This window comes from Setaria viridis, chromosome 9, assembly GCF_005286985.2.
Source record: "Setaria viridis chromosome 9, Setaria_viridis_v4.0, whole genome shotgun sequence".
Lineage (NCBI taxonomy): Eukaryota > Viridiplantae > Streptophyta > Magnoliopsida > Poales > Poaceae > Setaria > Setaria viridis.
This window is the reverse complement of record NC_048271.2, coordinates 326,533-348,563: the sequence shown is the minus strand read 5'-3', so window position 1 is coordinate 348,563 and position 22,031 is coordinate 326,533. Positions and strand designations below refer to the sequence as shown.

General features: G+C 47.1%; 6 protein-coding genes across 6 annotated transcripts; 3 read left to right on the top strand and 3 right to left on the bottom strand.

Annotated features, from left to right (window-relative positions):
- Positions 1-307: 307 nt before the first annotated feature.
- On the top strand, positions 308-1,208 carry LOC117836187 (putative gamma-glutamylcyclotransferase At3g02910). Its single transcript, XM_034715563.2, has one exon. The coding sequence runs from the start codon at positions 411-413 to the stop codon at positions 1,005-1,007; it is 597 nt and encodes a 198-aa protein (XP_034571454.1). The 5' UTR covers positions 308-410; the 3' UTR covers positions 1,008-1,208.
- Positions 1,209-2,065: 857 nt separating this feature from the next.
- On the bottom strand, positions 2,066-5,737 carry LOC117836182 (probable ADP-ribosylation factor GTPase-activating protein AGD9). Its single transcript, XM_034715559.2, has 7 exons — positions 5,420-5,737; positions 5,203-5,321; positions 4,068-4,515; positions 3,689-3,949; positions 2,980-3,102; positions 2,653-2,754; positions 2,066-2,445 (listed from the first exon to the last, which is right to left on the bottom strand). Exons 1-7 carry the CDS (start codon positions 5,486-5,488, stop codon positions 2,341-2,343), a joined length of 1,227 nt encoding a protein of 408 aa, XP_034571450.1. The 5' UTR covers positions 5,489-5,737; the 3' UTR covers positions 2,066-2,340.
- Positions 5,738-6,700: 963 nt separating this feature from the next.
- LOC117836186 (exosome complex exonuclease RRP46 homolog) lies at positions 6,701-9,381 on the bottom strand. Its single transcript, XM_034715562.2, has 7 exons — positions 9,036-9,381; positions 8,782-8,882; positions 8,342-8,362; positions 7,941-8,013; positions 7,793-7,860; positions 7,299-7,428; positions 6,701-7,196 (listed from the first exon to the last, which is right to left on the bottom strand). The coding sequence occupies exons 1-7, from the start codon at positions 9,256-9,258 to the stop codon at positions 7,087-7,089; spliced, it is 726 nt and encodes a 241-aa protein (XP_034571453.1). The 5' UTR covers positions 9,259-9,381; the 3' UTR covers positions 6,701-7,086.
- A 140-nt stretch (positions 9,382-9,521) lies between these two features.
- LOC117836181 (uncharacterized) lies at positions 9,522-12,309 on the top strand. The gene is made up of 6 exons (XM_034715558.2): positions 9,522-10,114; positions 10,205-10,263; positions 10,466-10,535; positions 10,655-10,777; positions 10,894-11,022; positions 11,632-12,309. Exons 1-6 carry the CDS (start codon positions 9,593-9,595, stop codon positions 12,070-12,072), a joined length of 1,344 nt encoding a protein of 447 aa, XP_034571449.1. The 5' UTR covers positions 9,522-9,592; the 3' UTR covers positions 12,073-12,309.
- Positions 12,310-12,435: 126 nt separating this feature from the next.
- LOC117836188 (protein NUCLEAR FUSION DEFECTIVE 2) lies at positions 12,436-13,580 on the bottom strand. Its single transcript, XM_034715564.2, has one exon. It carries the CDS (start codon positions 13,185-13,187, stop codon positions 12,630-12,632), a length of 558 nt encoding a protein of 185 aa, XP_034571455.1. The 5' UTR covers positions 13,188-13,580; the 3' UTR covers positions 12,436-12,629.
- A 3,077-nt stretch (positions 13,581-16,657) lies between these two features.
- On the top strand, positions 16,658-21,198 carry LOC117838082 (heat stress transcription factor A-1). Its single transcript, XM_034717958.2, has 2 exons — positions 16,658-17,220; positions 19,689-21,198. The coding sequence occupies exons 1-2, from the start codon at positions 16,882-16,884 to the stop codon at positions 20,922-20,924; spliced, it is 1,575 nt and encodes a 524-aa protein (XP_034573849.1). The 5' UTR covers positions 16,658-16,881; the 3' UTR covers positions 20,925-21,198.
- Positions 21,199-22,031: the final 833 nt, after the last annotated feature.

The following is a 22,031-nucleotide window of genomic DNA, read 5'->3' as shown; positions in this document are numbered from 1 at the left end:
GTTACACGATCCTCCCTCCGTCCCAAGTACAGGCCGTTTTGTTTTTTTATTTATAGATTTTACTATATACTTAAATATATTTATATCTAGATGCATAAAGAAAAACTAAAATGACAAGGATCGGTAAGTCAGAGGCCGTGATGGGTGCAGTGAATTGTGATGCAAGCGCCGCAAGGGAAAGGCCGCCACCACCAGCGGGCAGGGAGGCGAAAAGGACGGTCGCCGATGGCAGGCGACGCGAGGCCATCCGTTGCGTGGGCCCACCAACCAAGTCGGAGCGAGCCCATGTATAAATGCACCTGCACCCGAGAGCCCATTTTGCCATCCCAGCCTCCCAGGCGCACGGCACCAACTACCTTCCACCTCCCCTCCCCCAAAATCAAAATCAAATCTCTCTCCATCCATCGGCCATGGGCACGGCCAGCGACGCGCCGGCGGGGGCAGCGGCGGCGGAGGATCAGCAGCAGCAGAACCCCAACCCCCAGCAGCAGCAGCAGCCGGCGAAGCGTACGCTGGTGTTCACGTACGGCACGCTGAAGCGCGGGTTCTCGAACCACCCGCTGCTGCAGGAGCTATCGCAGGGCGGGGACGCCTCCTTCGTGGGCGCCGCCGTGACGGCGCCGCGCCTCCCGCTGGTGTGCGGGCCCTACCGCGTGCCGTTCCTCATCAACCTCCCGGGGGAGGGGGGCCACCGCGTGGCCGGGGAGCTCTACGCCGTGACCCCGCGCGGCCTGGCGCGGCTGGACGAGCTGGAGGGCGTCTCCCGCGGGCACTACGAGCGGCTCCCCATCGCGGTGGACCTGGCCGAGGGCGGGTGCGCGCGGGTGGACGCCGTCGCCTACTACGCGCACCGGGACTACGCCGCCGAGCTGTGGCGGCGCAGCGGGGAGAAGGGGTACCCGGAGTACTCGCACGCCGTGGCGCACGGGTACGTCCGCCGCAAGGACCGGCCGCAGGGGCAGACCTTCCTCGAGCAGATCCGCATCTTCGTCTCCTCCCAATCCTAGTCTCTCTGCTTGTGCGCATGTGAGGGATGATGGATCAGAATGCCGTACGGCTGGGGTTGTTGCGAACCTGCGATCTGCTGTAGCAGATCGCCGCCCCATCGTTTCGTCTGATAGCTAGTGTTCGTGTGCGAGATGCTGCCGTGATCTGTACGGAAATTCCGACTTGGTGTGAGCAATACGTATCATCATCTTTCTCCGTCCCTTGCTGATAAGATAAGCTCACCTCACCTGCTGTGATCTTGGCTGGTTTCTTGCTTTACCATCTCGATCCCATCTCCTGCTTGGGAGGAGGATTTTGAGCTCTGGTTGTTGAGCATCTTTCCTCGCCGAGGCTTGCATGGAAACATCCTTCTCTTTTTCCGATGCAATGGTTGACTTCCCCTTCGACTTCAGATCGTTGCTCTTCGAAATTGCATTGGATCTTTGGCAACGCCCGCAATAGCTGACTCGATGCAATGATATTGCTAATGTCATTACCGAATCATGCAAGGTTTACAAAGAAATTAAACTAGGACGACTGAGGCCTAGATGCGTCCGTCACTCAAGCTTAAACTAACAACGTAACAAGGAAGAGGGGAATTTGCCTTTGTGCAAGATTCTTGTCCAAGAGCTACATAGAATCTGTTGCTGTCGACCTTTCCATAGCCCAATGCCCGATCACCCAGACGGCAAATAATGCAGATATATACAATTCACAACGAAAGCAACAGCGTAAACAACACAAATGTTTAATGATGAATCTGGCGTCGCGACGCCCGTGAGTTTCTTCCAGGCATACGCCATGCTTCTTGCAACTTGCCGGGCAAACGGCCAGAATCTTGAATAACTTTTGCTGAATTTCAGCGGCTGACGAGAAACACAACCAATTCCAAAGTCTTTAGTCAGCTTTCTCATACTGTTGGCTGGATGATCAACAACCCGGTACGAAACAACCAAAAAGATGTTCAACTCACAGGGGGGCATATGCCAGATACAGTTTGTGACCATTTCTAGATCAACCTTGATCAGGTAACCATCACAGTACAAACATCCGGTTCGGTTTCATTGACCACAGGCACTGGACAGTATGAAAATTTTCTTGCAACATACGACAAGCAACCTCAATGTATATAAGCGTATGCTTCACTCTTGTGAAGGAACGAATGAAAATATCTTCATGTAAGCAGGTCCAGAAATATGGTCAAATACAAACGCGTAATAAGAATCCTCTACTATCCTCTACAGGGCTGTGCAAGAATTGCTTTGAATTGTCGGAGATGCACCGCAATCAAAACTTGAAGCGGTATTCTGATGCAGATATGAAAATGCTACAAGTCTTGGTTCAATAGAACGCTTAAAGCATTCTGTCGAGGTCGCTGATGAAATTGGAGGCCAAGGATGTCAGCTTCTTTCCAGTCTCTCCAGCTATGTCCTTGAGCGAAGACAGATCCTGGGAAGCCTACAAAACCATGGCAGCAAATGAGGCTTTGCTATGTCCAGCTTTCACCTAACATCTCTGCACAATATTCGTTCTCTTGGTGCATTTGCATTAGTTAATATTACAACTGTCAACTTCAATGGTTGGTTAAAACAGCAAACTAGGCTGCTGCTAGAAGCTACGTATCCAAGATCCAATCGACAACAGATAAAGATTTACAAAAGCTACCTGGAAAGATATTCTGTTGATGAGATCTGAAGCACTTAAGTCCAGATCAGAATTGTTCATATCACGACCAAAAAGATCAGCGCTCGAAATGGATGAAGAACCCTGCATCACAACAACAGATTAACTTTAAGCAGAACTGCAGAAAGCAACATCAAAACAAGGTTCAAGAGAAGTCTAATGCTCATAAATACATGCCCCTAGGGCCTAGACTACCACTTCCGAAAAAACTGTGGAAGGATTCTTCCAACAAGTAATTCAGTTTGAATCAAGACTAAATGTTGACGAAAAGGTGATGCAAAAGAAAAGGTGATGCAAAAGTAAACGCACCGCAAACTTTTGAAGGGATAGTTGAGCCTCTTTCTCTTCTCTGTTTTGAGTGCCAAAAAATTGAGATGATGAAATCGCCTTCGCATTAGAGAATTTCTTCCTTGCTTCATCAGTTTCCTGAATCTGGAAAGAAATGCGTCTGGAGTCAGAGCGCATAACAGAGTAACCAAGGAAAAAAGGGCTGATGAAAATTATACAGCAAATAAGAGCACTGTGCAATATTTGCCTTGCTGGAGTCAAGAAATAATGTCAAATTACAAATGTACTAATTTTGACGACGGCAGGATGCTCATTTCATGTCATAGAATCCAGCCAGAAGAAAACTGCGCAGCTTAGGACTAAATAAAGGTAGCTAATCAAACCAGCTTGAGTTAACAACTAGACATGACGCAAGCAACTTAAGATATTTTTCAGGCCCTAGCCTAAATTATAAGCATGCACAGTGTATGCAACCTTGCAATATGAATGAGTAGCAGGTCAATGGACATAAAATGTCTAGGTGCCGGGGAGCAAATAGGAAGCATGACAAGCAAGCTAAGCTATTAAACACAATAGAGCATGTGAACAAAATAATATGGTAAATGCATCAGTATAAGTCATACAAAACCATGGTCGCAAATGTCTGCGTAGAGGTAAAGTTTCCTGATGTCAGCAGAAGAGAACATGATTTCATGTATCTCTGAAAAGTTGGGTGACAATTGGTTTTTACCTGAGTTTTTGAAGCATTGCTTGATTTCTTTTGGAACCCATTACCCATCCCATACTCCTGAAAGAAGTCTGATGTTTTTGGTGGTGCTACATGACCAGTCACATGAGATCCCCCGGATTTTGAATCAGCTGATGGCTCATTCTCCATGTATTCAAAACGTGAATGCAAGGATGGACCACTTTTTGTAGTTGAAGTAGTCGTCAAGGCAGGCACAACAGGTTTTGGCTCTTCAGGTTTCTGCTCATACAGGCTTTCATTTGGCTGCAGGACAAAACGAAAAATGACAAAGGGTTAGTTCTGCGAAATCAAGATCGTATCGTACTGTTAAGAACCTGGGACCACAAAATAGTTACTTTGATCAAAGGCATTACGGCATCACCTTTGTAGTAAGCTTTCGGACACCAAGCCCTCCGGTCTTGCCTCCAACCTTCTTTGCACCAATGGGCTTCTTTACGGAACTGGCAAATGTGGGATAGGTAGGGGCTTTCGGTGAACGGGGAGGTGCTTTTGGCGACTTGGGCTCCTGCTTCCCATTCAAATTCTCTGCAGGTGCATCTGAGAGCTTGAATTCAGGGAAGTCATCGGATGGCTTGGGTGGCTCAGACGAGACAGGTGATGACGGTAAGGCATTATCATTTGTGGCACTCTTAGCGACCTCCTTTGAAAGTATCTGCCTGTATAACTCAGCAGCTCTCGATGTGTACTTTGCCTCAACCTTGCCACCATCTGTCCATCCGTGCTGTTTGAAGAAAGCATGTGCCCGGTTGTTGCCACCGAAAGCCATCATCTTCAGCTGATCCGGAGTCCATGAGTCAAGGTTCGTTGACCTAAAATAGGCAGAACAGGTTAAAAATGGCAAAACAGCATTGGCAGTGACAAAATGTTTTTCGATATTTCAGAATGTATTCGGACTATGGTAAGTTATCTGGTAAGAACAGTACGGGAAAACAGAAGGGGGGATGTAGACCCAGCAGCATGCATTCCGAAAACAGTAATCCTTTCAGCATTTGCAATTATCATACCGTGGCCCATTGAGATTATTATCATGTAATCTGTGTGGCACAGAGGTACAAAAATAGCAAGGTGTGTATATGTGGCACATTTAGCAGGTGTTTTTTTCCCCCTAGATGACAGGAGTTGGGTTCTGAGGCTCTAAAAATGGGGTGGCACTTGTCATTGCAAAGACCCTGTAATTCAGGCACGGAGCTCATAAAAGGAGCAAGAGGGCTTAACTGCCCAAGTGGTGAGAGCTGTGCGAGAGGCTCAGATCCAGCGACAAACTGTTGGACCCAACCCCCTAATGCTTATTACTAGGTAGTCAAGTCGAAAGCATGTGAGCTTGCTCTTAATCCTAGCGCCGCGTCATTGCGGCCATGATAGCATCGCGGCATTATAGAGATATATAGAGAATCGATGAGCAAGCGCGGCGCGGGACGAGATCTGGATCGGGGCTAGCGAGATCTAGCGGATTGGGAGAAGGCAGTTAGCAGCGGTAGGTAGGGTAGCATAGATACCTGACGAAGGTGATGTGGACTCCGAGGCTGCGGTGGACGGCGGAGCAGTCGAGGCAGAGGAAGATGCCGTAGGTGACGGAGGCCCAGGTTGGGTTCTTGGCGTTGCAGTCGAAGCACATCTGGCATGGGGGTGAGGGGAGGCGGTGGCGTCAGGGAGATCTGATGATGGAGGAGCAGCGCCGGCGCGGCCTAGTAGATCTCGAAGAGCATCAGTTACCTTGTTCTCCGGCTTGGCCTTGAGGCGGCGGAAGACGGCGTTCTTGTCGGTGAAGGAATCGAACGCCATGGCTGCTGTTCGCCGCCGGCGCGGCGAGTGGATCCGATTGAATTCGGTGGGTCGGTCGCTTGAGTTGGGATCGGCGCGTGCTGCGCCGGAGATCTGGGGGGCGGGGGGAGGGCAGAGGAGGAAAGCAGACGACGGTAGGAGGAAGGTGGGAGGACCCGAGCCAGCCGAGTATATAGCACAGCAACCACCAACAGGGAGAAGAAAGGTAGGCAGCGAACCAAGAGCTGGCGGAGACGAGTCGACCCGACCGTGGAGAGACTCCCTTCCCCTTGCAGCCAGCCGCGGCCGACACGGTAACTTCAGGGCGCCGGAAGCTTCCTCCTATTCTCAGCCGGCTTCAGTTACCGACCACTTGCTTGGTTTTTAACAAAAAAAATTACATAAACATCTCAATAAATCATTTCGAGTTTGACATTGCCCCATAAGTTATATTTTACGGGAAATAACCACCCACTCACTTATCTTTTTTTTCAAATACCCACCCAATGCACGCAAAACTAACCGAATCAACACGTTTTGCCGAGATTGAGTCGCCACATGTCAAGGTAGTATAGTCAAAACTTGCCAAAGTGCTAGGTTCATTTACCATTCTGCATTGATTTTTTTTACAGATGTTGAAACTTGGTACGTCTCTCGTTAGCATCCTTTTGGAATCTAAAAAAAGTTAAGATTGTACTCCAGAAGTTTCAAATTTTCATAAAGACGTGGCTCGCTATTTTTCAAAGCATGTTGGTTCGGTTAAGTTTGCACACACTATGTTGGTATTTACAAAATACAAGTAAGTAGCCGGATGGGTATTTGTAATAAAATAACTTATACTGGCACAATGTCAAACTTATCGGGGTGTGTTTATGCTAATTTTTTTTAATAACAACTTGCACAAGTTCACCGCCTGGTTTTGCGTTTGGCCAGCCACCGACGCCGGGCTGCGATAACTTTTGTGCCGAACAGAGCAGGCGAGCACGGTGTTTGCGTGCGCCTCCGGTTGGCGTCAAAACCAGCCAGCCAGCCAGCCAGGTGGCCACACCCGCCGAGCCCAGCCCGTCCAGCACCAAGCCACCAAGGCATCGGGTTAGGTTTACGACTCACAAACACATGCATGGCCGGCCTCTCTACCACCACCCACCATTTGCCTTCTAAAGAACCCAACCTTGCTGATTACAACACCATCAGGTCAGGTACCAAAAATTCACTGCTGTGCTGTACCCGACATGCACGCACCACTGATAAATTAAACACATGCAGCGAATACATTTCCACTCGTCCACAATGTACCGAATGCTCACAACGTTCAGTCATAAAAAAAGCTTGGAGTAAATTTTAACTCCACAGATAGTATTGGCCACAAACTCGTCAAAGGGCACTACCGCACTAGGAGTAGTAGTAGTACAACCTGATCCCGTACCAACTTCATCAAACTCCCATTCTAGTCAGTTTGAGACCACCATATCCTTACCAATTGCCTCTGCAATGATTCAGCACCCTTGCCATGTTCATCCATGGTGCGCACCGATTGCCTCCTCCACTGCAACATGAGCTGCCACCAAAATCGCACAACCACTGAAAAAGCTGCTACATCCTATCGGTCGTGATGGCACTCAAGCATCTACAATAGATGGCACCGTCTTCTTCAGAGTCTTCCTCATAAAATCCGAGACCCGCGAGGATGCCGCAAGGCCCCTCTCAATGCAGTTGAAGTAATCATCCTCTGACCACGAAACAAAAAAGAGGTAACAACAATCAGGGATAACAAATCATGCTTTGCCCCAGCAACGCCCAACTCCGGAACACACAAGATATATAGCCGTACCAGACATCACTCCATGGGTGATGGAAGTTATCAATCCTCGCTCAAACTCCTCGTCTTTCTGTTTTGATTCCTTTGAATCAACCAACTTGCGTGAATTGGGAAACACCAGGTGAACATAGGACTTCAGTTGCTGCAGGTTGTGACAAGACACGGTTTATTACACTCCCATCGTACAGGGTACTGAAAATATTCTATTGGGGAAAAAAATCTATGATAAAGAGCCGAGGGACTGAAGAAGTATGTTCTGAGGGTTTAGAACAACATATCAGAGCAAACTGTCGAGGAAACCAACCATGCAGTCCCTACAACTTAGAAAATCCTTTATGTCGCCCACAAAAACATAAAGAAAGTAGTATATACTTGGTGTTCACGAGTTTTTGAATAGCACAGTGACCAAGAAGCAGTCGAAAAATGCATACAGGAGGAAATGGGGCCATTGTATGTTTTTTTTATATTTTCCTCCGCTGGAGTTCAGAAAAGGGAACGATTTCTACCTGCTCTTCTGCCATGTTCATGTCTAAAATAACCGCACCATTCTCCATCACCCCACAGCCAATTGCGACTGCAGCAAACAGAAGGTTGTGACTTCGTTAGCTACAAAGTATGGAGGCACAACAAACAAAATAAATCTACGCAACTTACCTGCAAGATGTTTCAAAGGGAAGCCAGCAAATGAGAGGGCAGCACAGGAAGCGTTAATTGCACATGGCAAAAGCTAAGCACAGTCAAGGAGACAAGGACTAGCTTCAATTGAAATCAGGAAGGTACTGACATTTTTTTTAGTTTAAAGATCCACAAATGCACATATATTTTGACAACAAACTACATTTTTATTTTTAAAGCAAGGATATAGATACCAGACAAAGAATCAATCCCTCTATTTCCACACCTAGTTGTTGACGCACGCAAATAGTATTCACAATAAGTTGGAATTTCAATCTAAAACATCAATCTAACAAAGTCTCTTTCCCAGCAATTTAAGTTTCTAATGTAAATGCAAGCAAGAAAATACAGTAAACATGCTACATCATGTGGAAAGATACAGAGCCATCATCACCCACGACCTGCCAAAATATGATTAGCCATAGGTTAGTGACATTTAGTGCCATGAGCATAAACAATGCTAGTCAACATAAGGCAGACTGCTGTGATGCACTACAAAAAGGTTGACAACAGAGTAAGAAACTGTTGCTACAAGGAACATGTTTATACCATCGTAGGCCCAACAAATTGTGTTTATGCTGAAACCTCGATGAAAGTGGACATCCTAGTATTAATTTGTGCCTTTCTGCAGGCCGGCCTATAAGTGCATCAATACTTTGTTTATGGCATTTGTAGCCTGATTAATTCAGTACTACAATTTTTTCAACAGCACCCCGAAAATGTTGTATGATATGACGCACTAAATTGCATATCGAACACAACCAACAAAATTGTATACATAAGAGCAACTTGGAGTAGCATGAAAGCCGGGCAACATTACCTGAAGCACGACAGAGGTGGTGGTGTTTGGATGAACGGTGAGCACGCAGATGCTCTGCAACGTCCTCTTGAGCGTCATCTCATACTCCTTCTCTTGCCTTCCTGTAAACAACTTGCCATCTCAGTGACACGGTTACTTGGGGAGACAGGCGACAATGTAAACACCCTCTTGATCGCCAACGCCCACGCAAGGCAAGGCGCGACAGCAGCAGGTGAAGTGAACTCGAGGGGAAGAGGAAGAGGAAGAGCGGGTACCGATTTGGCCGGTCTTGGGCTTCCACACGACCTCTATGGAGGCCTTCTCGGGGTTCTCCCCCTTCCTGGTCCCCGGCTTGGGCCCGTACACGGCGGCGAGCACAACGGTGTCCCCCTGCGCCCAGCGCGCGGAGCCGTGGGCGCGGTTGAGCGGGTTGCCGGTGCAGCTGAACGGCCGGAGCTGGTTCGGGTTCCGCCCGTCCGCGCGGCTAGTTCCTTCCATCCTCTCCTCCCCTATTCTCCGGTGGGCAATGGCGGCGACGGCGGCGGCGCGCAGGGAGAGATCAGAGCGCAAAAACCCTAACCCCCTCCTCCCCTGTCGCGACTGAGAAATTTCGAAGCCGCCGCGGCCTCTGTCCAGCACACGGACTAATCCTAGCCGTTAACCCTCCAACGGACGGCTGATATTGCCTGAGGCCTCTCCCACCCCACGTCTATTCCGAGACGCCCCAGCGAGGCAAGGGAACAAGTTTTTTGGCCCTCTTCTCTTCACAAGGCCCCGCGCCGCGCCGCAAAACCGCAACCGCATCGACCCGCCGCCGCCGCCGCCGCCGCAGATGGCGAAGAAGCACAAGGACCCAGCCCCCGAGGCGGCGGGCGACGCCTCCCCGGCAGCAGCCATCCGCTCCCTCTTCTCCGCGGACAACCCGTTCCGCCGGAAGCCCTCTACGGAGGAGCCCCCTGCTCCTCCGCCGCCCGCGACGCCCCTCCGCAAGCACCCCAACCCTGGCGCTGAGGCTACCGAGCCGTCCTCGAAGAAGAAGAAGCGGAAGGAGGAGGGGCCACAGCGCAAGCGGAAGCGGGACGAGGTCGAGGCAGGCCCCGGGCGGCGGAGTGGCGCGGGCAAGGAGAAGCTGCCCGGCGTTGGGGGGAAGAGGAAGGCCCCCGACGATGCCGCGGTTGCGGCGGCGGGGGCGGGGGAGGACGATGAGGAGGCGTTCGACGACGAGACCAAGCTGCTCAGGACGGTGTTCGTGGGGAACCTGCCGCTGCGGACCAAGCGCAAGGTGCTCACCAAGGAGTTCGCCGCGTTCGGAGAGATCGAGTCCGTCAGGATCCGCTCCGTGCCACTGGTCGACGTCAGTACAATGCCATTGCAATCCCTTTTATTCTTATTTGCTTGATTTGAGGTGGAAAGGTTTCAATGCTTGTGATTGTGCTTCCTGCAGACCAAGCTTACAAGGAAAGGGGCCGTCATACAGGGGAAGGTCAATGAATTGGTCGACAAGTGAGTGCTCGTTTGCCTGTGAACCACTGCTGTTATTGATGCTTCTATCCTTCTTTGTTTTGCCCGATTTTGCATAGCCTATATGCAGCAGAACAGTGATTAGAAGTGCATGGCATTTAACAGCTTGTTAGAATATGCAAAAATTACTGCATGATGCAAGTGTTTTGTTTTTCATATTCATATTTGCTTATATTCTTTGCAGCGTGCATGCCTACATTGTCTTCAAAGATGAGCAGTCTGCACGAGCTGCTTTGTCTCATAATATGGCGCAGGTAAGGTTGGCTGTTATACAGCTGATGAAAACATAAAATTTGTTTATAACTGATAGTTTAAAAAAATTATGTTGTGATTGATGAGTCTTTTTTCTTTCTAAATGTTTTAAACTTTTTAGTTCGGTGGCAATCACATCCGTGTTGATATGGCATGCCCCCCTCGTAAAAAGCTTCGAGGAGAAGGGCCTCTTTATGACAGAAAGAGAACTGTGTTTGTTGGGAACCTTCCATTTGATGTAAAGGTAAGCAATGTGTTCAATCTTGTACCTCTCTAGCTTCTAAAAAAATAGAAAAATAATGCATCATTTCATTTTTTTCCCTCTCTTTATTAACCAAGATTTACTTTCTGACATATTAGGATGAAGAACTCTACCAGCTGTTCTGCGGTTCCAGCGGATCAGAAGGTGATGTTGAAGCTATACGTGTTATCAGAGATCCAAATTCAAGCCTAGGGAAGGGTATCGCATATGTTTTATTCAAAACAAGGGTAAACTTCTTACCATTCCTCTTTTGCTTCAGCACCGTGGCCCATTCCATCAGCCAACTAGTCTATGTAATGTACATGAACTGTAGATTACTGTATTTCTTTTATGCTATGCAAACATGCAAATCACTTATGGAAGGCTGTAGCGTTAGTTATGTCATCCCCTGATGATCGCTTCTTGAAATTAAATGCAAGTGGTATTTGCAAAGAAGAAAGTACAATAGGAAGGAATTCTTTCTGAACTATATATTAGCACAAAAATCTCAATTGTAAGCATGGATCTTAAATATTGAGACCACTCTTTGACTCAATTCCCGGCTTCTATAGAAACTAGTTTTTCTTGTATCATCCATGCTGCAGCTTGCAATAATGGCAATGGCTTTTCTACACTTAAAAGGGAAAATTCACTTGCTAATAATTTCTTCCCATACTGTATCTACTAGCAAAATGACTTCATTTTTGTTCACATGATCAGTATGCACTCTCTCTCCGCATATAACTCTTTAACTGTTCTGATAAGAAGTATATTTCCGATAACCCTTTCGTGGTGGATTATCTGCAAAATATCTTTCTGTTGAAAGAACCTTTGACCTGCTGATATATGCTGTGCAGGAAGCTGCTAATGCTATTGTAAGGAAAAAGGATCTGAAGATTAAAGATCGCTCTTTGAGGCTGACCCATGCAAAACCGGTTGACACAACACCAAAGAAGACAATGGAAGCCCGGAAAAAGGAACGTGTGCCAAAACACAAGGAGGTTTCAACACCAGGCAGCAAATCTAATGAAGGCAGTGACAAAGCGAAACGTAAGGCATCAGCTTTGTCCTATCAAGGACTGAGATCAAGCAAATCTGGTGTTGTGAAGAAGGTGAAAGTGAACCAGCGTCCCAGCAACCCAGTGAAGCAGAGCAAAACTAATGAAGCTGGAGCTAGTGCTCGCAAAGGGAAGCGACCTGCTGTGGCTGCAAGAAAGGTGAAGGAACTAGCAAAGAAACGCAAGTTGGATGCTTCAACTCCTGAGAATACGCACAAGAGCAAAAAAGCAAGGAAGTAAGTTATGCACTGAGTTGATTCACATTGTAACAGAGTCTCACTCATCAAATTTTGTCAGACTGGGTTCCTGGTCAGTGATTGTGTTACTGTGGAGGAAATGTGCAACCTCATGTGAGTTTAGAGCAATACGAGAGTGATGTTGCAATTGTAAGCCTGGTACTCCTATGTAGCAATTCGGTGCACACCACATGAAACTTATTCCAATTCAATGCAGTACCAGACTACACCCTACCGATCAGGATATCTTGCACAGATATTGGTGTTAAGTCATTGTCCATAAACTGTGGCGGCGATATTTTTGTCAATGAATTGGAACGTTAGATACACCTTTCTCGTCTATGTATGTATACGTTTGCACGCCATATTTAGAGCAATGATGTGCCATACTGTCTCAAACGCAAATTCATGTTCCATGATCCATCAGATTTTATTGCTGCCACTGCCAGAAATCCAAATGGACATTCCTGGATGGAGTAGCATGCTGCCAGGAGAGCCTAGTAGTAAAGTGGCAGGTGAACATCAGAAGAGTTGAGCAGCAACTACCCCGGCCTGGAGGCCTCAGATAGCGGCGGTGGCAGCAGATGCAGCAGCGAGCACGTGCAGCCTCCAGAACACGTCCCCGGCGGCGTCCGTGCTATTGGCGTCGACGGCGACCGCGCCGATGAGGGCCCGAAGCGCGCCGCAGACGACGGGTGCCGCGGACGCGCTGGTCCGGCTGGCGACGCGCACGATGGCCGGGATCCCGACGTGCGTCCCCGCGGCGGCGCACGCGGCCTCGGAGGCCGCCTCGGTGGCGCGGCGCGACACGACGGAGGCCGTGGCATCGTTGTCGGCGGCGAGGGCGCCGAGCACGGCGGCGGACTGGGCGGCGGCGAGGCCCAGGACGGCGAGCGCGCGGCCGTTCTCGCGGGAGTAGGAGGCGTGCGTCATGGCGCGGCGGAGGAGGTCCGGCGCGCGGAAGGCGTAGCCGATCCGCGCCTGGAGCTTCGCCAGCCCGGCGTCGAAAGAGGAGGAGGACAGCGGCGCGGGACCCGCCGCGGCTGCGGCACGTGGGAGAAAGGGGGAGGCGACGAGGAGGAGGAGACACAGGAGGATCGGTGGCGGTGGAGTCGCCATTGCTGCTTGCGTTCTCTCGGTGAAGTGGGGAAAGTTGGCGGCGGCTGCGGAGGACGTGGTGGTGGCCAATGGCGAGTCGGCGTGGTGGGGGTGCGGTCTCTGGTCGGGTTCGGGTGACTCGAGTCAATCGCGTGGAATGTGGAGAAAAGAAGAAGAAAACTGCCCCATCACCTGCTAGGCCGACGGCCCAGCCAGGGACCAGTGGCCGGACTGCTCACTCTACTGTAGCGCCTGGGTTAGGCTAAGGTACGCACGAGTTTCATTGGTACCGTGCATTTCCCGCGCACCGAGGGTTTAGACCCTTCAATCTCTCCCATAGCGTGTGCGTAGGACGCGCACGCGTGTGTGCATGCAGTGTGAGTGGTGGTGTGTGTTATGTGCGTTTTAAGAATACTGTGCGGTGGGCCTCTCGCTAAATGAATGATCTTTTTGTAGTGTCTGATTTCCGATTGCCCAGCAATATCCAATTTTTTTTTGAAAACGTTAGCAGGAGCGTTGCCGATTTCTTTAAGAAGAAGAGAAAGTTCTGGTAGGGTTACAGTAACTATTACATTGATGAAAATAAAAGTCATGCTACACATCGAAGACAGGAGAGTCCTTGTGTCTGGTGCTAGGCCGCAAGGAGCTCTTCACACAGCAATGGCGGGCCTGTCGCCATTTTGCGAAGGAGATTGTCGCTCTGGATGAGACCAAACAGTCCAAATTGGATAGGGGTACAAGTCCTCTATCTGTTATATTATTTACATTATTCAATGAAAGACACTGTAGGATCCAGGATACCTTCAACTAAAATTACAACATTAAATAAATTTAATTAGTAACACAAGAAAAATTCTATTTCTACTCTTCCTATAACTAGGTAAGGGTTTGCAACCTAGGGTGACAAGATACAATTCAATCTCTAGTAATGTAATTGCTCAAAGTAAATTGCAATAATCAAATTGAGCAAATAAATAACCGAAAATAAGAGACAAATTTTTCCGTAGTGTCAATAACTTGCCGATCACCCCTAATCCACGTTGAGATGGATTCAATGTTCCAACCGCTCCTCTATCAAGACTTCGCTTGATCTTGAGCCGGCTTGAATCAAAGAACCTCTCCAAACCTCGATTCCACTAGAGTTGCTCTTCACCGCTCCGGCGAGGTAAGCACAAAACATCTCACAAGAATAGCCGGAGCTCCTTCACAATTTTCTTGAAGGGCTCAACGACTCCACAATCTCCAAGCCATCTAGAAGGCGGTAACCTCCAAAAGTAACAAGCCAATGACGCTTGCTTGAAGACTCCCATAGTGCCACAAAGCTCAAACTCTTGATGCAATACACTAGGATGCTCTCAATCTCACAAGAATGCAACCTCTAACCAAAGTGAGTGAGAGAGAGGAGAGGAAGAAGGCTCAAGTATGTCAAGAATGCTTTCCTAAGTGCCAAGAGAGCTCTCCCACGCCCGGGCATGAGCTATTTATAGAGTCAACCCCTCACACTAGCCATTATGTTCAAAACGCATAGAAATAGGGGATTGGCAAACCGTCTGCCTCTATGAGCGCGGACCGTCCGCCATTCATCCCAATGGCTATAACAGCAATAAATGCGTGTCAAAAACGACCGTAGCAGCACAGGCGGACCGTTCACCCTTCGTAGTTCAAATTCATATGCACGCATGTCCAGGAAAAAGATTAGTACAACGGACCATCCGCCTCACAACTTCGCCCAGCACTTAGAACCAAAATGGTTCCGTCTAACTTTCAAAGTTAGCTGGTGGACCGTCCGCACCTGGGGCCGGATCATCCGCCGTTCGCATCGAAACCACACACGAAACTAAGAATGGTTCTGTCCAAATATTTGATCTTGTGGCGGACCATCTGCCACCGGAGGCGGACCGTCTGCCTCTATAACCTCGCGCCCACCAGACCAAGAACTGGTTCTGTCTAAAAACCAAACCTATTGCCGGACTGTCCGCCCTTTCATTTTTCAGCGCAACAGAACAGGCTCGAAAACGACTAAGTCATAGAATGGTCTGCCGAGACCGTCCGCCATACTAGCACGTTAGCAATTTTCCAGAAACCATTTTCACCATTGTTCTATCCACTTTTCATACGATAACCTATATGCATACAATGCAATTGTTTGAGCAAAGTGGCACTATAGAACCATCAAGCAAATGAAATTGACCGCTCTTGATAGTACGGCTATCTAGCCTATTAATCGAGTCAACTATCATCCACTAAGCACCTCTTGACCGGCAAAACAGAAAAGCCCTATCATATACCTTTGCATTGAGCTTTCCAAAGCGAATTCATCCAAGCTATCACCATAGCATCCATTGAAGCTCAATTCAACTCCGGACTAACCTAAACTCCTATCTCCAATGAAATTGTTAGGCCACAACGGTTGTCATTAATTACCAAAGTACAAATCAGGGGCCTAGATGCTTTCAGGCACCTGGTAACACTTTTGATAAATTATTGATTTTATGTGTTCTAAAGCTAAAGTGATATGATGCATGCAAAAACCTATAAATTTAGAAAAGTTAAAACAACCTATAATTCGAAACAAAGGGAGTATTAAACAACAAGCTTAAATATGAGCCGTACGAGTGAGGACGACAGCTGCAGACTAACTTGTATCATCCATTTAATATATTTTTTTTGGCGAAACATAGTACAAGCGTAGAAGATCGTATAGATGGATGCAACCCTACCCCTGTAAGCGCTTCCGAGTGACTGAGCTGGCAGATTCTTGAGATTGACGATAACATTGGCGTCTCGCTATTGACGAGCACGTCGCGTACTATAAAAAATAGCGATGATTAAAACCTGAAATAAATTCAAAACATATGAGCATCCGAACCGGGTTGAGATCCTATAATGAGCAAGTTTAATCATAAAAACCTTATCAGTTGCCGTCATGCGAAACGCATGCCTAGTTTAAGCAAGGGGTATATGTGTTCTTACCCCTATTTTGATTTGTAGTTGTGATTTTGCCATCATTTTTCTCAACTTTGTGATTTTGCCCTCAATGCGATTTTGCCCTTAGTCAAGGATCAAAATAGGTACAAACATGTGCTAATATGCAAAGACCAAAGGTAAAATTGTATTGACTTGTGAATAGTTGAGAGTAAAATCATAAAGTCGAAACAATAAGGATAAAAACATAATTATACTCCATGGTAGAAGCAAGATCAAAAAAATACCTCCTCTCCTTTCCGAACGAAAGACGTATCCGACATGGCCGCATGGACGGTACACAACGCATGCGCCGTACCATTCATCAGTGTATGTTCAATTATTCATAGGATCTGGACTGGACTGACTCCCGGCGGAGGAACAGAGATTGAGTGAGAGACGACGATGGTCACGTTCCTCTCTTAGGTTAGTAGGCCTCGCGCCATTTTACACAAACGCCCCCCGCTAATAAACAAGTATTTAAAATGCGGCGCCCAAGCAGGCCCAAGCTCTATCCCCTGGCGTCGCCTTGCCCCATTCCAATTCCCCATTCCTTTCCTTTCCCCTCTCTCTCTCTCTCTCGCCCCCCCTGCAAATCCCGGTGCACCCAACCCTCATCAACCTTCTCGCTCCAAATCGCACGCGATCCCCACCCGCCCTCCGCCCGCGCGCGCGCGCAGCTCCTAACCCTAGCCGTCCCGCCCCACCCCATGGCGGCCTGAGAGAGGCCACCGCACGGATCGCGCCGGAGATGCAGGGCGGTGTCGCAGCGGCAGCGGCCGCGGCTGCCGCGGCGGCTGCCGCGGCGACGGTGACCACGGCGGTGGCGCCTCCGGTGGCCCCGGCCCCCGCGGCATCCGCGCACGCGGCGGTCGGCAACGGCGGGGGGGCGGCCAACGCGCCGCCGCCGCCCTTCCTCATGAAGACGTACGAGATGGTGGACGACCCGGCCACGGACGACGTCGTGTCCTGGGGCCCCGGGAACAACAGCTTCATCGTCTGGAACACGCCCGAGTTCGCAAGGGACCTCCTGCCCAAGTACTTCAAGCACAGCAACTTCTCCTCCTTCGTTAGGCAACTCAACACCTACGTAAGTGCCCGTTAAGACTTACTGTGCGCCTCTTGTTAGTCTACGCTCTTCAGTTTTGGGGATTTTGGTGCCGAGACAATGGAATCATGCGTGCTTGTAACATGTTTTAGCTGATATCAAGTTCTGGACGGCAGCTCGTACAAGCTGGTAGCTCTTGTTTCACAACCAGATTTGTCTTAAATATAACTGAGTTCTTATTTCCTTAGACCTCCCTCTCCAGGTTTTTTAAGTTAATCAGCATCACTGTCTGTTTGTGATCAGATTAGAATCTAGAAATTGGAAGGCAAAATAGGCACTTTGGTCCCTGAACTTTCAGATTGGCCAATTTAGTCCCTCAACTTTTATTTTTGGGTCAAACTCGTCCTTGTGTTGATGTGGTGCTCTAAGTTAGCATAAAATTAATGCAAAAAGTCCATTTTTCCCTTGGCTCATCTAGGTCAAACATGTATATGCTCATACTCCCTTAATACATACACATAATAATATATTTTTAAACTGACACAATATGGTTTCTAAAAAGTGTATCTACCCGTACTCTTTAAAGTAATTCATGCATGTGCTCATACGAATTTGATAGGCAAAATATATGTACTCAAACAAGTATTTACTCATATTCTTTTGGTATATATACAACTCAATGTGTGTAGGCATGTTCTAAAATCAACATGTGCTCACATACTCGTGGTACATTATACATGCTCCATGTATGTATTTGTACTCCCTCGGCAAACATATGCATCCTCATATTTATTTTGGATCATATGTTATTATAATCCTAAAGGTGAAAATTGAAAAGAGAAAATAACTAAGGTTAAAATGGACCTTTGTTATTAGTTTCATACCAATTTGGAGCCACATATCAGCACAAGGATGAGTTTGACCCAGAAACGAAAGTTGAGGGACTAAATTGGCCAATCTGAAAGTTGAGGGACGAAGTTGATCCTCTGTGTAAAGTTCAGGGACCAAGATGCCTATTTTGCCAAATTGGAATATTACCTTCCTAAATTGCATTTCATAGCTCGTAGTTTATCAGCTCTGAATAATTTGTTTCATGCCGATGTATTTCTTCAAGGCAAATATAGAAGACAAGAACAATAGAGAACATAACAGCGCTTGCTTTGATAAGGCTGCAGAGCTACAACCTTCAACTACCATTTTTTTTTTGCTTGAGGGAGAATCTTCTTTAGATACTTGAATCGCTTGATTAACACGACGCTTTAGCATGCCATTTTCTCAGTGGGCTCTTGAACTTTGTCATGTGTCAAATTGAGCACCATCCTATAGAAAGTCAAAGATCTGTTAGGTTTGGTGGCATCAAAAGTTTAGGCCTGGAATTGCCTTAAAATATTTTGCTTCAAGGATGCTTCCGTTTGGTTACTACTTTACCTACTAGAGTCGCCTTTTAGTGTAAGCACATGGAACTGACTACATCTTTATGTCCAGATTCCATTCTATACCCAACATGTATTTCTTAGTCACCAAGAGAATTCATAAATTCAGTTCTGTATATGATCCATAACACTAGAGTCATATTACGTTTGGGTACATATGTCTTTCATATACTCATTTTGAAATTTTGTTATCTTTCAAAGTTACCCCTCAGACCACGATCCCTAACGGGACAAGAACCCTGCCTCCATTGGGATGTCAACCCTGTTCGACCTTGACTCTCGAATGGGGACGATGTCCTGGGGTTGTTGAATGCACCTTCAGCCCTGATCCCTGTGACTATGACTTAGAATATTATTCCTATGTGTCCATTATACTTCAGAACCAATTCAAGCCTGTGCAGTTATGAGATGCCAACGTTTAGAGACCTAGGAACAGTTGATTGTTTATGTTGCATGGTTACAGGCTGCTTCTGGTTTCTGATTTAACTATAGAACAAGTGGAATATCTCTTATTAAGTAGATAATAAATGCCGCTGAAAAGAAATCTCATGAGTTTTCTTGAATATAAATCATAATCTGTTCTTTGTAAGCTAAGAATATTTCTTGCCCCATTCAGGTGCATGTTTTACTGTTGTATAGTCTCCTCAGCTTTTTGCTATTTGAATAAGCCATGGAACCACAACTTTTTTAGGATTTTACACTTAGATTGTAAATTCCTGAGGCATTTAATCACACCGGAATACATTATTACTGACTCAATATGTTACTATAAGACATTTTGCAATATAAGCTGTCTGTACTTCATTACCCTATTGAGTTGTTAAAAATTCAAAAATATGCTCTGTAAGAACATATGCTGATTTGTTCTTTCAGTTTGCTCTGTACTTTAGCTTGTTTTTTCTGAGCTAGTGTTCGATAAAAAAAAGGTGATTGTTAAACTACCCCCGCACCAGGATAAGTTGATTATATTTGATATTTACGCTACATCCAGTGAATCTATTACCAGTCAAGAGTAAGATTTTCACAGCCACCAACTCAATTGCTCTCCTAATGATCTCTTTGGTGCCTTTTGATCAGGGGTTTAGAAAGGTTGATCCAGACAGATGGGAATTTGCAAACGAGGGGTTTCTGAGAGGACAAAAACATCTACTGAAGACTATCAATAGAAGGAAACCATCATTGCAGGGGAACAGCCAACCGCAGCAGCCCCAGTTGCAGAACGCTCCTTTGCCAGCCTGTGTAGAGGTGGGTAAATTTGGGTTGGAGGAAGAGATAGAACGGTTGAAAAGGGATAAGAATGTTCTTATGCAAGAGCTTGTCAGGCTGAGACAGCAACAGCAAACAACTGACCATCAGCTGCAGACTCTGGGGAAGCGTCTTCAAGGGATGGAGTCACGACAGCAACAGATGATGTCTTTCCTGGCCAAAGCAATGCAAAGTCCTGGTTTCCTAGCACAGTTTGTACAGCAAAACGAGAACAGCAGGAGGAGAATAGTAGCCGTGAACAAGAAGAGGAGGCTACCCAAGCAAGATGGTGGCCTAGACTCTGAAAGTGCTTCTGCCTCATTGGATGGTCAAATTATCAAGTATCAGCCTATGATCAACGAAGCTGCCAAAGCAATGCTAAGGAAGATCCTAAAGCTAGATGCTTCACATAGACTTGAATCTGTGGGCAATTCAGATAATTTTCTACTGGAGAATTATATGCCAGCTGCTCAAGGTTTTGACAGCTCTTCATCAACCAGGAATTCTGGGGTCACCCTTGCAGAGGTTCCAGCTACCTCAGGTTTGCCGTATGTGGCTGCGAGCTCTGGGCTTTCAGCTATCTGCTCGTCTTCAGTGGCTCCTGAAATTCAGTGCCCAGCCGTGTTGGACAGCAACTCATCCAACCAAGTTCCCAACATGACTGTTGTGCCTCCTGTTTCAAAGCCTATAGCACCAGCCCCAGGTGATCTCACTATTCCGGAATTCCCAGATCTGGCAGACATAGTACCTGAAGACTCTGATATTCCTGGAGGACCCTTCGGGATGCCTGGCCCTGAGTTCCCCCTGCCCGAAGAGGGTGATGATAGTGTCCCCATCGAGACTGATGAGATTTTGTACAACGATGAGACTCAGGATTTGCCAGCCATCGTCGATTCCTTCTGGGAGCAGTTCCTGGTTGGCAGCCCTCTCTCTGTCGATAATGATGAAGTTGATTCAGGCGTACTAGATTCAAGGGAGACACCACAGGAGAATGGATGGAACAAACTGGAGCACATGGCTAACCTTACAGAACAGATGGGCCTTCTATCACCAAATCACAGGGTGTAAGATGTATTGTCCTACGGTAGGCTGGGATTCTGGTAATAAGCTTTGACAGCGTCGCCTACCCTTTTGTTAATGTTTAAGATTGTCCTTTTTCTGAAATGATATGCTGATATATCAACCACTCAAACCTATATGCGGGGGGATTCAATGTTCCACCCATGAATGATTCTTGCCATCTTGGTACGCCCCAGGAATTCACCTGCTTGTATCTAGGTTTGGCAGGCTTGAGAACAGAACAATGGTAACTTGTCAAATCTTCACGATTACTTGTGATGTAGTTGCTGATAGTGTTTTTTTTTGTTGCTCTGCTACCTGGTTGCAACTAACGTCGGGCAGGGGCAACTGGCACTGTATTGTACTTTTATCCCGAGGCTAGTGCTGACTTGCGACAAACTCTGGCTTGGGCTGCTTCCAGCCACATTAGCTTCATTAAACTGATTTGACTTTAGATTTTTCTTTGAAGACTTTTGAAAACTGAAATATTGCTTCTTCCTCTTGTTTCTTCTCAGACAATTAAGACCTTGAAAACTCAGTAACTCTAGTTACAGTATTGCTCTCTTCTTTTCTCAGTATGCTAGCTGATCTAAGACCCTTACAACTCCATACTATTGTCTCAGTTTTTGAAAAAGGGAGAAGAACACTATGTCTTATTTCATCCCCTTTACATCTTCTCTCTGGTAGCTCTAGATGTGTTTGATATTTTCTTTTTTTGACCAAACTGTAACGGATGGTGTTACATGTCAAGTGGTTACTCTATTCAGGCAAACAAAGGTCTGGAAATATTTGTGTTTGTCGATTAAAGCTATCGTATGAGAGGTCATCTGCACGGCACTTGCCGTCAGCTCCTATGCCGTTGGATCTGTCGTGTCTGCCCAGTTTGTTCTTCGCTACCTTTCTTTCGTGATGTTCTTGTGCCCACCTGTCGCCCCTTCTGAACCACCACCTCTACACCATAAACCCATTAACCCAAACCCTTGAACCTGAATACCATAACGGCGGATTGAGTTGTGCATTGCCACCACTTGAGTAAAAGATTGCTGCTAGACCTTGAAGTAGCAGTTTGGAGGCACAAAATTCTGTTGAAGTAGTAGTAGTTTTGGTCCACTGGAG

Bases quoted from the DNA above. Each gene is read 5' to 3' on its own strand.
- LOC117836182 (XM_034715559.2), bottom strand. From the start codon at position 5,488: ATGGCGTTCGATTCCTTCACCGACAAGAACGCCGTCTTCCGCCGCCTC. The intron at 3,950-4,067 runs GTGATGCCGTAA...TTTGTCCTGCAG, and splicing joins TCCGAAAGCTTACTACAAAG to CCAAATGAAAGCCTGTATGA. The intron at 3,103-3,688 runs GTAAAAACCAAT...ATTTCTTTCCAG, and splicing joins GCAATGCTTCAAAAACTCAG to ATTCAGGAAACTGATGAAGC.
- LOC117836187 (XM_034715563.2), top strand. From the start codon at position 411: ATGGGCACGGCCAGCGACGCGCCGGCGGGGGCAGCGGCGGCGGAGGAT.
- LOC117836188 (XM_034715564.2), bottom strand. From the start codon at position 13,187: ATGGCGACTCCACCGCCACCGATCCTCCTGTGTCTCCTCCTCCTCGTC.
- LOC117836186 (XM_034715562.2), bottom strand. From the start codon at position 9,258: ATGGAAGGAACTAGCCGCGCGGACGGGCGGAACCCGAACCAGCTCCGG. The intron at 8,883-9,035 runs GTACCCGCTCTT...AGTTGTTTACAG, and splicing joins GCCCAAGACCGGCCAAATCG to GAAGGCAAGAGAAGGAGTAT. The intron at 8,014-8,341 runs GTATCTTTCCAC...GACTGTGCTTAG, and splicing joins TCGTGGGTGATGATGGCTCT to CTTTTGCCATGTGCAATTAA.
- LOC117836181 (XM_034715558.2), top strand. From the start codon at position 9,593: ATGGCGAAGAAGCACAAGGACCCAGCCCCCGAGGCGGCGGGCGACGCC. The intron at 10,536-10,654 runs GTAAGGTTGGCT...TAAACTTTTTAG, and splicing joins TGTCTCATAATATGGCGCAG to TTCGGTGGCAATCACATCCG. The intron at 10,778-10,893 runs GTAAGCAATGTG...CTGACATATTAG, and splicing joins ACCTTCCATTTGATGTAAAG to GATGAAGAACTCTACCAGCT.
- LOC117838082 (XM_034717958.2), top strand. From the start codon at position 16,882: ATGCAGGGCGGTGTCGCAGCGGCAGCGGCCGCGGCTGCCGCGGCGGCT. The intron at 17,221-19,688 runs GTAAGTGCCCGT...CCTTTTGATCAG, and splicing joins TTAGGCAACTCAACACCTAC to GGGTTTAGAAAGGTTGATCC.